This window comes from Bos indicus, chromosome 20 (genome assembly GCF_029378745.1).
Source record: "Bos indicus isolate NIAB-ARS_2022 breed Sahiwal x Tharparkar chromosome 20, NIAB-ARS_B.indTharparkar_mat_pri_1.0, whole genome shotgun sequence".
In the NCBI taxonomy this organism is placed as follows: Eukaryota; Metazoa; Chordata; class Mammalia; order Artiodactyla; family Bovidae; genus Bos; species Bos indicus.
The window spans coordinates 2,930,370-2,946,741 of record NC_091779.1 but is presented as its reverse complement, the minus strand read 5'-3'; the positions used below and the strand labels follow the sequence as shown (position 1 = coordinate 2,946,741).

The 16,372-nt window shown below is 37.5% G+C and overlaps 1 protein-coding gene across 11 annotated transcripts in view; it reads right to left on the bottom strand.

The window, feature by feature from the left end:
• The window catches only part of RANBP17 (RAN binding protein 17), a 382,268-nt gene that overhangs the window by 113,665 nt on the left and 252,231 nt on the right, over window positions 1-16,372 (bottom strand). For 9 of the 11 annotated variants that reach the window (XR_011562386.1, XM_070774506.1, XM_070774512.1 and 6 more), the window contains one exon: window positions 7,657-7,716. The exons of the other annotated variants lie outside the window; for them this stretch is intronic. Coding sequence is in view for 8 of the 9 variants with exons in the window: in XM_070774506.1 (XP_070630607.1) it covers window positions 7,657-7,716 (60 nt within the window). In the remaining variant the exon portion in view is untranslated. The remainder of the gene's footprint in view (window positions 1-7,656; window positions 7,717-16,372) is intronic. 11 annotated transcript variants of the gene reach the window in all.

The following is a 16,372-nucleotide window of genomic DNA, read 5'->3' as shown; positions in this document are numbered from 1 at the left end:
TGGGTTGACACCTTCACACTCCCTGATGCTCTGGTGTGATTCCAGGTTCTCTCTGCCAGACACCAGCTGTATGGGATTTCTCATCTCTGATTTGATCCCCTGTGGTTCTGTTCTCTTACTTTCTCCTGATCTGCCTGTTTCCTATGGTATGGCAACTTAGCTTTCACTTATTCTGCCTTTTGTTTTTCGTATGTAAACACTACCTTGATATAATGCCATTGGTTGTGAAGGTGAGATGGAAATCACAGGATACCACACATCATCCAGAGTCACATGGTAATACAGGGGAGAAAAGTGGTCCAATTGCAGAGATCTCATGTTTGGCTTTTAAACATTATTTAAAGAGAAGTTTGTGTTCCAAGCTTTTGACTTAAGTTCTATGACCAGAAGCTCCTCAGGCCAGTAGAGTGAATCAGGGGGAGAAAAAGAGGGAGAGGAGGGAGTCAGAGGGGGCAGAAAGATGGAGAGGAGAAGCTGGGGGAGAGAGAAAGAAAGGAAGATGGAGTTTCAAACTCCTGTTAACTTCTGCTAACTTCTGAGCCTAAATTAAAAAGCATTTCAATAATACTATCTGTGACTTTGCTCATGAGAAAGGCCTTCATCTCTTGTACCATCAAAGCTATCACTGTTTTGAAAGATGTTTGATGGAAAGAGGGAGCTAGGGAGAAAGAACTTACAGAAGTTAGTTACCATCAAATCCTCAATCATCAGAAACCTTTCAGCACATAGAAGGCTCCAAGGAAGAATGGTTGTAAAAAGGGAAGTGTCCCTTATCTCAACGTGATCTAAAATCTCTCATGAATGGGAATAAATTGGGTCCCTTGGAAAATCTGATATCGATATGATTATGGCACACAGGGCCCTTCACAACTTGGCCCCAACCTACTTCATCTTCTATCATTTCCCTCAACTTAAAGTCACAATGAAAAACTTATGAAATGCTGAGGCTTGTCATGCAATTACAGAGCTCTATATGTTCACAAGCTGTTTATTTTTTCTGAATCATCCTTCTTCTTTGTCTTCCTCTGATTCTCACTCAGAAGTCATCTCTGAATCCTCCTTCCATTTCCAGGTTGCACTCTCCTTTATGTTCTTATAGTTTCTGGTCCATTTCTCTAGCATGGTGCTTTTCACACTGTAATTGCTTGGGTGTTCATATCTCCTGCTACTGCTAAGTCGCTTCAGTCGTGTCCAACTCTGTGCGACCCCATAGACGGCAGCCCACCAGGCTCCCCCGTCCCTAGGATTCTCCAGGCAAGAACACTGGAGTGGGTTGCCATTTCCTTCTCCAATGCATGAAGGTGAAAAGTGAAAGTGAAGTCGCTCAGTCATGTCCGACTCTAGCGACCCCATGGACTGCAGCCCGCCAGGCTCCTCCGTCCATGGGATTTTCCAGGCGAGAGCACTGGAGTGATGTGCCATCGCCTTCTCCAGTCCATATCTCCTACTACCCTCTATTTTTGTAAAATAAAATTTTACATTTTCAAGATTTTACAAATGCTATTTTTTATGGCAAAGATCAAATTAATTTGATTTTGCCCCATGCTACACTGAATAATAAAAATAACAAAAATGTGATTTTTAAACATTTAAACATATTAAAAATATTTTTAAATTGATAGTTCCTATAAGGAAGTTTTCTGTTGTGTCTCTGGCATTCAAGAAAGAAAGAATCTAAGCAGGCAGGTCTATTGTGCTCTGTTGTCAAAACAGCTTCTCAAAGCATCAGATATGACCCAATAAGATGCTAAAAAAACAGTCAACATTGACACATGGCAGTGCTTTAATCCACAATTATCCTTGTAACTTGCACCATTCCTTTTATCATCCATTAGCTTTGATTCCCATTATCCCATCTAGAACTGTGTCAACGCTTTTGTCCCTAGGGATTTCTCTCCACTACTAGGATCTGACAGTCAAGCTTGAGTACTAAACAGGATCATTACCTCTTAAATCCACTTATCTGATCTACTGAATAGTAAATTGAAAAGCTCATTAAGAGCAACAATCTGATTTGTTTTCACGTGTGACAGGGTCATTTAAAATCAATGTATGATTACTGCATTTCTGTTAAAAGACCATCTCACATTTTCCAAGGTACCTTATCATGAATTCAGAGAGCATGCAGATAATATGAAAATGTCTTTAAACATTTGAAATGCAGTTATACCATACATACACATAATTTGGGGGTGAGGACTAATTTGTCCAGTGAGCAAATATCTGTAAAATTGTTTATCATAAAGCACAATTCAATGAAAGTTTTCTACTGAAAAAATTCTAACACAGTATTTAGGGGTTTTCAACATTTTCTAAAACTTCTATCACTTCACCCAAAATAATTTTTATAACAGCAAGAAGAAACTATATCACAATACATACTCATTGTAAGGAAAAATACAGGAGTTGGCATAGGAATGAAAGAAAAGGGAAAAAAGCTCACTTTCAGTTCATAGAGTCCTAATCTTTTCTTTCATTATCAATTAAGATAATTTGATCCTAGTGAAAACTAAGCAAATATCTAAGAAACAAAAGACTAATGAGCCCATTTGTGTTGCTATCTCTCTCTGAAGGACACGGTGAAGCCGCATAAACCGTGGTGCCTTTGGCTGCATGTTTCGCAGAGTCAGAGGCGCACACACTGTCCTCTAGTTTTGCCGTCCATCGTGCCTGCCTTCCTCTCTTCTTTAAACATGCAGGTTTTCCTATTAGACTACAAACTCCCTGAGGACAGAGATGATACTCTTTCATCTTGCATCCCTATTACTCAATAACTGTTGAATGTATAACAAAAATGCACATTTTGGCTGATTCCATTTCATTCATAATTATTTTGACAAAAGGAAAAAACAAAAAAAAAAGTGTCTTTTTATACAAAGAACTTTTTTGTGTGTAAAAATAAAATATTCCAAATTCCACTCACTCAGGTGACCACTTGCAAAATTTCATTATTTTAAAAGATGTAGTTTTTAAAAATCATTATCATTTTTCAATTGAGGTATACTTGATTTACAATGCTGTGTTAGTTTCAGGTATACAGCAATGTGATCCAGTTATACACACACACACACATATATATATATATTCTTTTTCAGATTCTTTTATAGATAATTACAAGATATTGAACATGGTTCCCTATGCTATATAGAAGGTCCTTGTTGTTTACTATAGAAAGAAGTAATTTCAGTGCTTACATAATACTTCAGGAAGAAGCCCTCCTTGTAGATTCACTAAGAAGAGCTCTCTCCCCTCCTCTGGATGCTCAGAGCATCCACTGTTGCAGGCTGGTTAGCGGCACTTTTCACATAACAGAACATCATCCTGCTGTACTAATAATTTTCCATGTTAATATGTATTTCCTCCATTACTTCATGCTGCCTGAGGCCAGGGAAAATGTCTGTTTCTTTTTATAGCTCCAGATGTACTTAGTACACTGTCTTGATAAACTTAGCAACACAGAAAGGCACAGGTTTTGGTCCCAAAGATAACTGGATTTGAGTTCTGCCACTAATTAGGTGTTAAAGTCTCTGAACCTTGGTTTCCTGTTTTTCTGAGAAAACAAGAATGATAAAAAGACCTACCTTATGGGCTTTGGGGAAGATTAAATGATGGTACCTAACAGAGCCTGGCATTGAGTACTATCCAACAAATGCGGCTTCCCTCCCCAACCCCTTTCAGGGACCCCTTCTAATGTAGACGTGCTCAATCGAGTCCGACTCTGTGCAACCCCATGGACTGTAGCCCACCAGGCTCCTCTGTCCATGGAATTTTCCAGGCAAGAATACTGGAGTGGGTGGCCATTTCCTTCTCCAAACCCTTTCTAGTATATGCTAGTACTGCCAGCTACTACCTTTCCAAGAGAAAAGCGATTACATAAAAAGTAGCAGAATGGTTAAGTGCTTACCCTGAAGACTTTCACACAGAAAAAAGGTGAAAACAAACAAAAAAACCCCGTAAAATGTGTATTAACTTTGAAATCTTTGTGTATGTTCAATCAATTAACACACTCTTGTCTTCATATCTATTTATCTGGCTGCTTCAGGTCTTGGTTGCAGCACAGGGCATCTCTGCTGCGGAACACAGGCTTAGTTGCTTCGCAGCATGTGTAATCTTAGTTCCCAGATCAGGGATTGAACCTGGGTCCTCTGCATTGCAAGGCAGATTATTAACCACTGGACCACCAGGGAAGTCCCAATTAACACAATCTAATCATGGTTAGAAATGGCATTTGTTAAGAGCATAAAGCTTCAAATTTTCATGATACAAAACCAAATTCTTTCTACTTCTAGATAGTCATTGTCTTAGAAGCTAGGAATATCACACATTTTAACCAGTCATCCATTTCTCTGGTTCTTGAAATACAGGAAGTCATTAGAAATGTAAGAAATTACCATTATTAAAGACATAAGAAGGTATGCTCCTAAGACACTGTCTTAATATGTTTTATTATCTCTATTCATTTTACTGTAGAGCTTCTTTTAAACTCCAGAAAAGAGCATTGGATACAAGTATAATGCTTCAGTGACCCAATACGTTCTTTAATTTCTAAACTAACCAAGTGACAAATATTGCCTGAGCATATGCAGGTACTTGAAATGATCTTAATCTGGTTTTTAAAAAAGAAGCCAGACAAGATAAGAAAACCAGACAAGGGAATACACACACAAACAGCAATAAGATTTTGAGCTATAAATTTAATAAAGAACAAAAGCATGCGCTGTGATAATTTTTTAAATTGCCTTTTTTTCCAATCCTAATCCTTGGTCTTGGGTATCTGCAGTGTTGTCTCTAACATTCTGGTTATAACTTTGAAGAAACTAATTATGTCAATCCTTAAATTTGAAGTAGATTACAGGACTGGGAAACCCAGAATATTAGTTCCTAAAGGTTGTATGGATATATAATGACAGTCACAGAAATTCAATAACAGCCCTCTATGAAATGTACTCAAAAGCACCACATGAAACAAATTAAACAGAACAATGAATCTCTCATTCTGCACAAATAAGAAAATAAGAGAAAACACTGGTTCTATAGGTTTTCATAAGAGTTGTTATAATGAATTAAGATTCTGGATAATGAATCTTCAGAAAATTACAATAAGTTAATACCCCTGGGCCTTCTATAAATGTTTAAGATGTTATAACTTCTCAAAGAGCTTTTATAAGCAGGCTCAGTGTAGAAAATTAGTAGTGCTGTGGAAATCAACAAAATATTTTGCCACCAGATGATATATTTCCTGAACCAATTCAGTATAAAAGAATTCACATCCAATAATACAAAATTGATACCATAAAATTTTAAAAACTCAACAGTTATAAATTTTAAAGTATTGTTTTAATCTACTGAAATGACTTATAAATCAAGATTTTTAACTGAATCTAATTTGGTAAAACAAAATCCGTCACTGGAGAGGATTCAATATAATAAAAACATTAACGTTCCTTAGAAAATAATTTTGGAACTGAGTATGAACTCACTTCTTATGAGTAAGAAACCAATTTCCACATTTTTTCTCAGGCTTCAAAGTGCCCTTGAGGCTAATGCAGTGCTCTCTATATGAGACCCATTAAACAGAAGGGGAAGGGAGGGAATAAAGGGAAAGGTATAAGAGGAAACTAATAGAGTATTTAATGACCTGGACCTAAGCAGTTTGGAACTAAAGATATTGAGCTCTCTTGTTAATGTCTGAAGCAGAATAAAACATAACCATCACAAGTAACTTGTGACCAAGAGAATTAATGGTACAAGAATCACTGCTGTATATTAAATACATACACTTAGTGATACTGAATAGAGCCACATTAATCTTGGCTAATTTTTCCATATCATTTAAGCAACAGCACAAAATACAGGACCAAAATTAAGTAAAGCAATCTTTTGCCAAAAGTTAATTTTAAAACCATACTTTATATTGGAAACCAAGCAGTAAAAGATTAGGAATCTGCTTGCCTCATTCAGTTTGAATACAGAATGACATCTGATAAACAAAAGCTGGTTATGGAAAAATAAAATAAATATGAATGTTAAGAATTTATTTCAGTTAGAATATCTGAACCTACCATCTGTGGTGGCCATCTTGCTAAGGGGACATGTACCTAACAAATCTCTTAAGAGGCGTTCCCAATCTGCTTGAATAAGCTATTGTATAAGAAAACTTGGAGCGATCACTTTGGCCTCACATTTCCTTCGCTCCACATCCTGTAGCACAAAGCATGAACCCAGCAGGCTGGGGTGCAGGGCTGCCTGCTGCCCTGTGATAATCCCCTCTCCCAGTAGGGGCCTCCACTGATGCATGGCTAAGAACATGCTTCCTCTTTTGCTTGCACCCCAGTGGGGTTTCCATTCCTAACTTGGGCCCAAATCCAGACAGCTAAGGAAGGGCTCCAGATGCTGCCAGAGAGCATTTTGGATTAGTTTCTAAACATTCATTTATTACAAGGAGGGGTTCAGGTACAGTGCGAAAGCCAGTTAATACTGGTAATTTTGGAGAGATTCTTTTCTTCCCACCCATGACCAGATCTAAGGTCTAACTACCACCTGTTCAGCAGAAGCTGGCTGTTTGCCTCATTTTCCTTCAGGGAGCCACTGACTAAGGATCTCCACCAGCATGAACCTAATGTCTCCCGACAGGCCTTCACTAGCCAAGAGGGAGCTGGGTCGAGAGCACCAGCTATTGGTCACAGGACACACAGTCCACAGAAAGGCTCCTGTGGTGCAACCAGCTGAAAGCCAACTAGAGAAGATGGGGAGTGTACATTTGTCCTGACACAGCTTTGCTCCTGCTGGCTGCCAACTCACTCCATATCTGGGGCCAAGCTTCTGTTAAACTAGTCTTCTGTGGCTAAAGCCATGGTAAAGTCTAGGGTAAATATATTATCTTTCCAAGTTCATACAATAAGAGGCTAACTATGCCTATGGCACAAGGCTATGAGAAGAAAGCTTGATTAATTTTGGTAGAAGGTTCTGAGATCATAGTTTAAAGGGAGCATTTCAGGTATTTGATTTATAATTCTTGGCAATAGCAAATTTATAAGATGACATGATTACATTTTGGAGCAAAGAACTGATGCTAGATAAAGTCTGTTAGAGGGTGGGGAATTGGGAAGTAAATGATTTTGTTTAGTCCTTTATACCTTTCAAAGGTGGTGTTCAGAAACATATTCTGGCACAGCAGATACATATGCTCTAATTACCATTCAATTAAGAGATACTATTCAGTGTAAACTAGTACAACTTTCTCCTTTCAGGTATGAATAGAAAGTGTGTCTTAGTTGCTTAGTCGTGTCCGATTCTTTGTGACCCCATGGACTGTAGCTGACCAGGCTCCTCTGTCCACAGATAACTGGTTAGAATTGGCCACTTGAGAAGTGTTATAATCAAGAAACCTAGGCTGCTTTCACACTACACAATCACCCCAAACAGAGGTGTCACAGTTAATACTGCTTATTACCTGACTATTGAACATTTGGTTATAAAACATGCACACTGTAGGATTACACAGTGCAAAAAAAAAAAAAAAAAAAAGGAATCAAGAAAATGTTCCCTTACACTTGTCACTGTGAAGGTGCCTATTTTAATAGTAAGAATCTAGGGCTGTGGTGAGAAAAGCATAAAGACTGGTGATCCACCACAATAACCAGCAGCTCAACTCACCTTAACTACTTTCCAAGCCTTCTCTGGAACTCTGGACACATCACTCCTCAGGCGTACAACCTAAAAAGCACAGAGTTTAGGGACCTGCCACCTGATTTCAGGGATAAGGGAAGAGCAGAAGGCCTTCCCAACTTTAGATACAAGGAGAATGTGGCTCAGGATCTTTGTGGCTGTCACTTAAAATATTCATGGGACTTTGATTTTATTCTGGAGGCTATGAGCAGAGGCATAGAGCTGTTCAAAGCCTGGATGTGGTTATATGGATTACAATGGATTTGCTTCTATGAAATAATTCAAGAAACCAATTATTAAAGCATAGCCCTAAAGAAGAACAAATTATAAATAATAACTGACAGAACTATTTTTAAGGATCTCTTAGTACTGTTGTTTCCCACAAGGCACTCTCATTATGCAAGTGTGGCAATGGGGCTAATGATGTAAGTAGGCCAAGTCACCTTCTGATGGGTAAAAGTACATGTTTAATAAATGAAACTCATTTCAGTAGTCATTTAAATCATACTGAGTTTTCTACCACTAATCCAACTCTTGCACACACACACACTGCTTCCATATTGCCTCTCTGAAACATGTCCCATTTCCTACATTCAGAACAACTTCTGTACTTTCCTCCCACTCAGCTCTCTATCCCTCAGGAAGGACAACTGACACAAAGAGTAAAGGAGTAACAGCTCAAAGAATAAAAAAGGCTACCAATGACTGTACTTTTTATTATTCTTCAAATCAGCCATTTTCATCTTTTTATTACATTCTCAAACTTTACTCAGAAACATTGATCCTATTGTCCTTTGTATCTTTTACTTTCTGTCTCTCTCACTAGCCTAGTTAGTGAAAACTTTAGCTTACCCTAAATGCAACGGATCAGAGTTCACCTTCTGATGGACTTCTGATGTCTTCAAACACTAATATCGGGGTTTCCCTGAAGAGGCAGTATCTGCAGCAACAGGCTAACTACTGCTTTCATCCTAGCCTTCCTACTGAATACTTTTATGTTGAAAATTAGCTACAGTGTATGCAGAAGTCTAACTGGTGAACCAAGAACCAACCAACCAAGCAGCTGCCCAGGAAGAATATTATTCTCTCAGTAAGAAGACAGAAATGAACATGCTAACCCAGTACATATTTTAGGTAACTTCAACCAGGAGGAAACACAGAATGCATATGTAGTGCAATGCATGTGGGATTCTGCATGAGACTGCTCCTTGCGAGTCTAGCACAGTGCCTGGCAGGTAAAAGGCATTCAATAAATATTTTGATTTAATGAATCAAGTCTATGATTCTAGTAAAATTAGTTAGTCTCTAAGAGTCTGTTTCTTTATCTATAAATGGAAAGAATATCACAATGAAAATATCACAAATTAGAAAGCAGTCCAATAAAGTGGTTAAAGAGCTATTCTGAAGGCCAAGACTAGTTGGAGTCTACCAATTACTGAATGATTTTGAACAAGTTGCTTACCCTCTACACCTCAGTTTTCTCAAATATAAAAAAAGGATGATACAGTAGGACCTAATTTACAGAATTTTTGAGAGAGTTTAAGTACTTAACTTATGTTAAGCACTTACAACAGTGTGGGCACATGGTAAAATTTCCATAAAGAAGTGGCCATTATTACTATTGTCACCAAATGCTATATCATATATAGCACTGGCAGTGCATTGGCAGGAGCACTTAGAAAATTTTTAGCACACAGTACACACCAAATAAACATTAGCTACTAGCCATCAGACTAGGTGGTCAGTAAACGGCCGCTACTATTAAATAAGATACAGTCAGACATTAGTCTAACATTAAGGTTATGAGCCATACACCAAGATGACAGTCCCTTTTATTTGTGCTTTATCTAGACTAGCTGCTGGAAAATAGATATTTGTTCTAAACTAGTACATGAGCAGCTTTAGTAGTGTATAAAGAAGAGGGATTACAGGGAATAGAGTCCCAGTGAAAGACAGCCTAATTCCTACTCTTGTGTCTTCTCCCTATAACGTCTACTTTACAGAGAAGGAAAAGGAAATGTGACGAGAGAGGAGACAGGAGGAAAACAGAATGCTCTGTGGCAGCAGGTGATGTTCTGTCCCAAGGGTTCATCTGTGCAACTTAGGCTCCTAATTTCAAAGCCCATATCTTCCTTTTTTGAATCATTACAAGTTCCTGTTTGCTGTCTCCAGGGTAAGTTCCCATCTAAAGGGCTAAGTGATGATTTACATCCCTGTGCCCAATAAATTATCAAAGTCTTCCCAATTCAGGTAAACAAATTCATCCAATTCTCTGAGTTTTCTTTGTTAAATTAAATGTACACAGACAAGGGGTTCCAGAACATCATCATTAGTTTTAAATTAGCAAAAAAGTTTTTGTGTGATAGGCCCAGTAAGAACAGAAAGGGTCTGCCATTCATATATGAATATAATATTGACCTCTCACACTAGACCATGGATTGAATTGCTGATGGACGGCTAGCCAGAACTAGAGGTACAATCTGTGGTTGTCGAGATGAGATTTTTCCTTGAGAAGTAAAACAGCAAATATGGGGATGAAATTTCTGATAATGGTCTTATCAATCATTACACTTAAATCTGATCATGCCTAGTGCATGCATGCTAAGTCACTTCAGTCGTGTCCGACTCTTTGCGACCCTATGGACTGTAGCCCACCAGGCTCCTCTGTCCATGGGATTCTCCAGACAAGAATACTGGAGTGGGTTGCCATGCCCTCCTCCAGGGGATCTTCCCAATCCAGGGATGGAACCTGCGTCTCTTACATCTCCCGCACTGGCAGGCGAGCTCTTTACCACTAGCGCCTCCTCACGCCTAAAGGCAATGGGATGCACTGGAGAGCAAACTTGAGTCTAGAGTATAATGATTTGCTTGAAAACTCAGGATCTGACACAGAACAAGTTTTTAACCTTTCTGAAACCTTTTTTAAATTCTGTAAAATGAAGATAATCCTACCTATTAAAGGGAATTTTGCTGAGAAGACTAAAGGAGAAAATGTAACAAATAATGCCACATAGTGGAGTTAAGCAGAAAGCAGAAAACCCAATAAAGGTTAGATTAAGGTTGGAGATAAACAAAGAAAACTCAGATAAACTCAAATGCTATTTCCTAGGTATTTCTCAGTCTACTTTACCTGAAAATACAGGTATTATCAGGGTAATGTTTTAATACCCAGTGTCATGATCTTTAGGAACCTCAGCAATGTAAAGGTTGGAGGGTATTGTGTAAGGATGCAGCTGTATCTGCTGGAGACCGTGGTATTAGAGTGTCTTGTCTGTGTCTCAGAAATGCAAATAACCAGGAAAAAATAGATGGCTGGGAATTGGGACCGTCAGGCATGAAAACATTTCTAACGAATCATGGAAGTGGGCTAAGTGGTAGCTTGGAAGGAAGTGGTCGTGTGGGGACAGGAGAGGACAACAAGTGGTTGAAGGCTTAAAAAAAAGGATTCAAACAAAAACTGAGAACTGTAATTTCTCAGTAAAGACACCAGGGCACTAAGGTATTTTTGTACATTTCAGCACTGTCTATCCTTTTGCAATTCTTATCAAAAGGTGTGGGAGATTGTCCATAGAAATGTATTTCCAATTTTGTAAAGGGAGTCAGTTAAAAAAATGTAATTCACATTGGAGAAAGTTGTTCAAAACCAACTTTGCTTAAACAAATCTATTCAGCAAAGCAAGGGATACTGGCACTTGGGAGATACAGAGGCCTAAGGGAAAACAAAATCCCAATAAGTAGCCAAATGTGCTTCTGTTATTTCAAGATTCCTTCAACAGAAACATTATGGGAAGATAAAAATTAGGAAAACACTGAACTGAACTAATTCAAAATGTTAAAAAAATATTTTCCATTTACGTTTTATAACCAAGTGCTTTTCCCACATTTGTCCCAAGGCAGCAGATGAAGCGCTATATTCACCATTTCTAATACTAGCAATTGGAACATGCTCTTTGGCAAGGCAGAAATAAGATAATTGTTCAACATAGGCTGGCTTTTCAGAAATACTGGAAGCATTGCCTGTAATTATAGACATCTGTCACTGCTAGCCACTCAGTACTAACCCTGACATCAATATACAACCATAGCACTAAACTGCCTGCAGGCATAGCAATGCAGACCAGATACGCTAGGCAGGCAATCATCTGCTTCATCCAAACGATCTGTCAAAGGTTCCCGACCACAAATAGCTCTTACATTTTGTATCCTTAGGATAATATGTTGATTTATTTTAGATTCTCTAATATTTACAGCCTAGGCCATCTACTAAAATAAAGAAACAAAACTTATGGCTAATGGAGGCAGTTACTGTTCACAGTCATCATAAAAGGTCATAGCTCAACCCTCAAATGTTAAAAATTGATGGCAGCTTTAACCACGTGCTATCATACAGATGTTTCCTTTTGTAGAGGCAATTATTTTCAATAGCAATTCAAAATGGTAACTACAATCTTTCATCAGCAAGTATGTTGCCACATTGATCTAATAGAAATGCTCATATTTTAAAACCTTTTTTGAGAAGTAAAGTAAGTTTTAGTGATGAGTACTGAAGAATCCAGACTGTCAGTTTGGGTTTAGCTGTACACATAATATCATCGTATCTGAAAACACTTGTTTCTACATACACAAATGATGTAATGTCTAAAAACTAGGAAATGATATTGAAGGATAAAATACTTGGTTAATGAATGAGTCAACTGACATATAATTCTGCTGAGAGTAAAGCTTATTGAAACATACATGCACACCTACATTCATATTTTTAAAAGCCCAAAGACACACTGTAGCTTTAAAAATCACTTTCTTTTTTTAAGCAGCCAGAGACACAAGCTGAAAATTATTAGACATTTAGACTAATTAGGAATAAACACTCACAATTATCATAATGTATTACTAAAAACTCAGATATTTCTTGGTTTGATCACAACAGCCTATGCTGAAGAAAAACTATTAATTACTGACAGACAGTGAGCTTACAAGTGAGCTGCATCTTAAAAACCTCTTTTAAAATACAATTGCTAAATGCCTTACAGTGCTGTAATGTGAGACAGGTTCAAATCTTATTACTTCACTGAAATTAAAACCTAAGTTTTAATACTGTTCAAGTCGAACAATGATTCCACACTTTATTGCTTTTGAAATCCCTTGATGATCATAGGAAAAAATGCCCCCGAGAAAAAAAGACTGTTTTCGATAAACAGAAAATACAGTTTGCACTCTTAGCCTCTTTGTCATCACAAAAAAAGGATTTAATGCCAATTCTTTAAAAAAAGACTTTTTTTTCCCACAAAATGTGCACCTTGTGTGCCATTTGTAAAATCAGTTCACTTTCTTTTATTTATTACTGCAGCGCGGCAAGGCAATAAAGAAGCTACCGATAGCTAATAAATTACGTGCCTTTTAAAACAATTCTCTTGCTACAAAAACATGTAAGTACAAAGGTGTACATTTACATGGTACATCACATGGAACGTCTATATTTGTGTCCTATTAACCATTTTGGCAAATCGTGGACTTTTACCAAATAGCTGATAGGAAAAAACAGTGACTCACAAATGTTGACTTGATATAAAATAAAAGCCTACCCAGTAAACTACTCTTTTGCTATTTATACTTTCTAAAAATTCTCCAAAATTTATTTTAAAATGTTTAGATACACTATTTTATGCATCAAAAAGGTATTCAAAGATGTTCTAATTAAAGTTAACTTAAATCTTACTGAATATGAATAGAGAGACCTATTTAAAGTACCCTCCCCTCCCCTCCAATCTATGTACCCAGTGATCATGCAGTTTTAAAAATCATAGCTCCTACGAGTTACTTAGGACAAGTTATAAAAAGCAAGATCAAGATCACTGGATATAAGGCAAAAATGCCCCCAATCTCTTTGTTCCTTAATATATTTTCTTAAAAAAAGATACAGAAACTTGGTTATTTAAGAAATATTCACATCAAATATGTCTTGCTAAGTAATAATTTTTAAGAGAATATTATCTTCGTATACCTACAAGAACTGCATAAAAACCCTACTTTATGAAAGTAAAGCTGTTTTCTGGTTGGTACAAATGAATTTTGAACTATCTGTACTCTAATTCCAGGATTAAATTGTTAAATTAATCAGGGTATTAGCTTAATGCTTTCACCCTCTAAATCTCATGATGAGCATGTATTTATGAGATAGTGTATTGTCTTTTATTATTAATTTCCTCCATTTCCTGTAATAGCTATCATAGCTGTGGCTTTTTTTTTCTGGTTTGTTTCATACCTACAAAATTTCAACTTTGTTCAATTATGTATGATGAACACTGTTTCAATTTTCAAAGCACAAACAACTTTGATCCATTTCATATATACTTCAAGATGATGCTCTACTATACAAATGAAGTAAAATTCTATATTTTCTAGCACTCATTTCTCCATTCAAATCTACTTTTTCTCCCTTTCTTTTGAAATTTGATAATGATGATTAACAATTAGGAATCCATGGAAGATACCTTTTCTGAAAGGTTCAATGAGATAATTTTATCTCATTTCATAGGCATTTTAGAGGGGAATCATTATCACCATAAATAACAGTATTCTCTAAACCATATTATCTTTACAGGGAGAGAACCTAGGTATAACATAGGTATGGACAGAAATGGTATGGACCTAACAGAAGCAGAAGATATTAAGAAGAGGTGGCAAGAATCCACAGAAGAACTATATAAAATAGATCTTCACTACCCAAATAATCATGATGGTGTGATCACTCACTTAGAGCCAGACATACTGGAATGTGAAGTCAAGTGGGGCTTAGGAAGCAAAACTACGAATAAAGCTAGTGGAGGTGATGGAATTCCAGTTGAGCTATCTCAAATCCTAAAAGATGATGCTGTGAACGTGCTGCACTCAATATGCCAGCAAATTTGGAAAACTCAGCAGTGGCCACAGGACTGGAAAAGGTGAGTTTTCATTCCAATCCCAAAGAAAGGCAATGCCAAACAATAAACTACTGCACAACTGCATTCATCTCACACTCTAGTAGAGTAATGCTCAAAATTCTCCAAGCCAGGCTTCAACAATACATGAACCATGAACTTCCAGATGTTCAAGCTGGATTTAGAAAAGGCAGAGGAACCAGAGATCAAATTGCCAACATCTGTTGGAACATCCAAAAAGCAAGAGAGTTCTAGAAAAACACCTACTTCTGTTTTACTAACTACGCCAAAGCCTTTGACTGTGTGGATCACAACAAACTATGGAAAATTCTTAAAGAGATGGGAATACCAGACCGTTTTACCTGCCTCCTGAGAAATCTGTATGCAGGTCAAGAAGCAACAGTTAGAACTGGACTTGGAACAATAGACTGGTTCCAAATCGGACAAAGGCTGTATATTGTCACCCTGCTTATTTAACTTCTATGCAGAGTACATCGTGAAAAATGCTGGGCTGGAAGAAGCACAAGCTGGAATCAAGATTGCCAGAAGAAATATCAATAACCTCAGATATGCAGATGACACCACACTTATGGCAGAAAGTGAAGAACTAAAGAGCCTCTTGATCAAAGTGAAAGAGGAAAGTGAAAAAGTTGGCTTAAAGCTCAACATTCAGAAAACTAAGATCATGGCATCTGGTCCCATTACTTCATGGCAAATAAATGGGGAAACAGTGGAAACAGTGGCAGACTTCATTTTTTGGGGCTCCAAAATCACTGCAGATGGTGACTTCAGCCATGAAATAAAAAGATGCTTGCTTCTTGGAAGAAAAGTTATGACCAACCTAGACAGCATATTAAAAAGCAGAGATATTACTTTGCCAACAAAGGTCTGTCTAGTCAAAGCTATGGTTTTTCCACTAGCCATATGTGGATGTGAGAGTTGGACTATAAAGAAAGCTGAGCACTGAAGAACTGATGCTTTTGAACTGTGGTGTTGGAGAAGACTCTTGAGAGTCCCTTGGACAGCAAGGAGATCCAACCAGTCCATCCTATACGAAATCAGTCCTGAATATTCATTGGAAGGACTGATGCTGAAGCTGAAACTCCAATATTTTGGCTACCTGATGCGAAGAACTGATCGTTGGAAAAGACCCTGACGTTGGGAAAGATTGAAGGCGGGAGGAGAAGGGGCTGACAGATGATGAGATGGTTGGAAGGCATCACCAACTCAATGGACATGAGTCTGATTAAACTCCGGGAGGTGGTGATGGACAGGGAGGCCTGGCGTGTTGCTGTCCACGGAGTCGCAAAGAGTTGGACGTGACTGAGTGACTGAACTGAACTGAACTGAACCTAGGTATATTTCCTAATTTACCTTTTGCTTCTTTTTAGTAGTAGTATTCACATTTACTGAAATCATGAGCTTTCTCCACACTGTAGCTGACTTAAAATGATAAAATCCTTAATTAGCAACCAAGAAAAATAGCTGACAAAATTGAACTTTATTTCTCTATGGCCCTATTCTCTCCCTCCTATATCTCACTGACAATATTTTATTTTTAATCTTTAGTTACTTGAATTGCTTCCGTTAGATCACTAAAATTGTGCATTCAAAGAAGGTAGCACAGGTGTATCATGAATTCCATTTCTTTTAGATGGAGTTTAGAAGACTGCTCAAGATTACACAGTCAAGTGATTTACCAATCACAGTTTTCACTATTTGACAACACTGCTTCCTAGCCACTAGGAAAAAAAATATGTATTAACAGACATTTATTATAGAATATC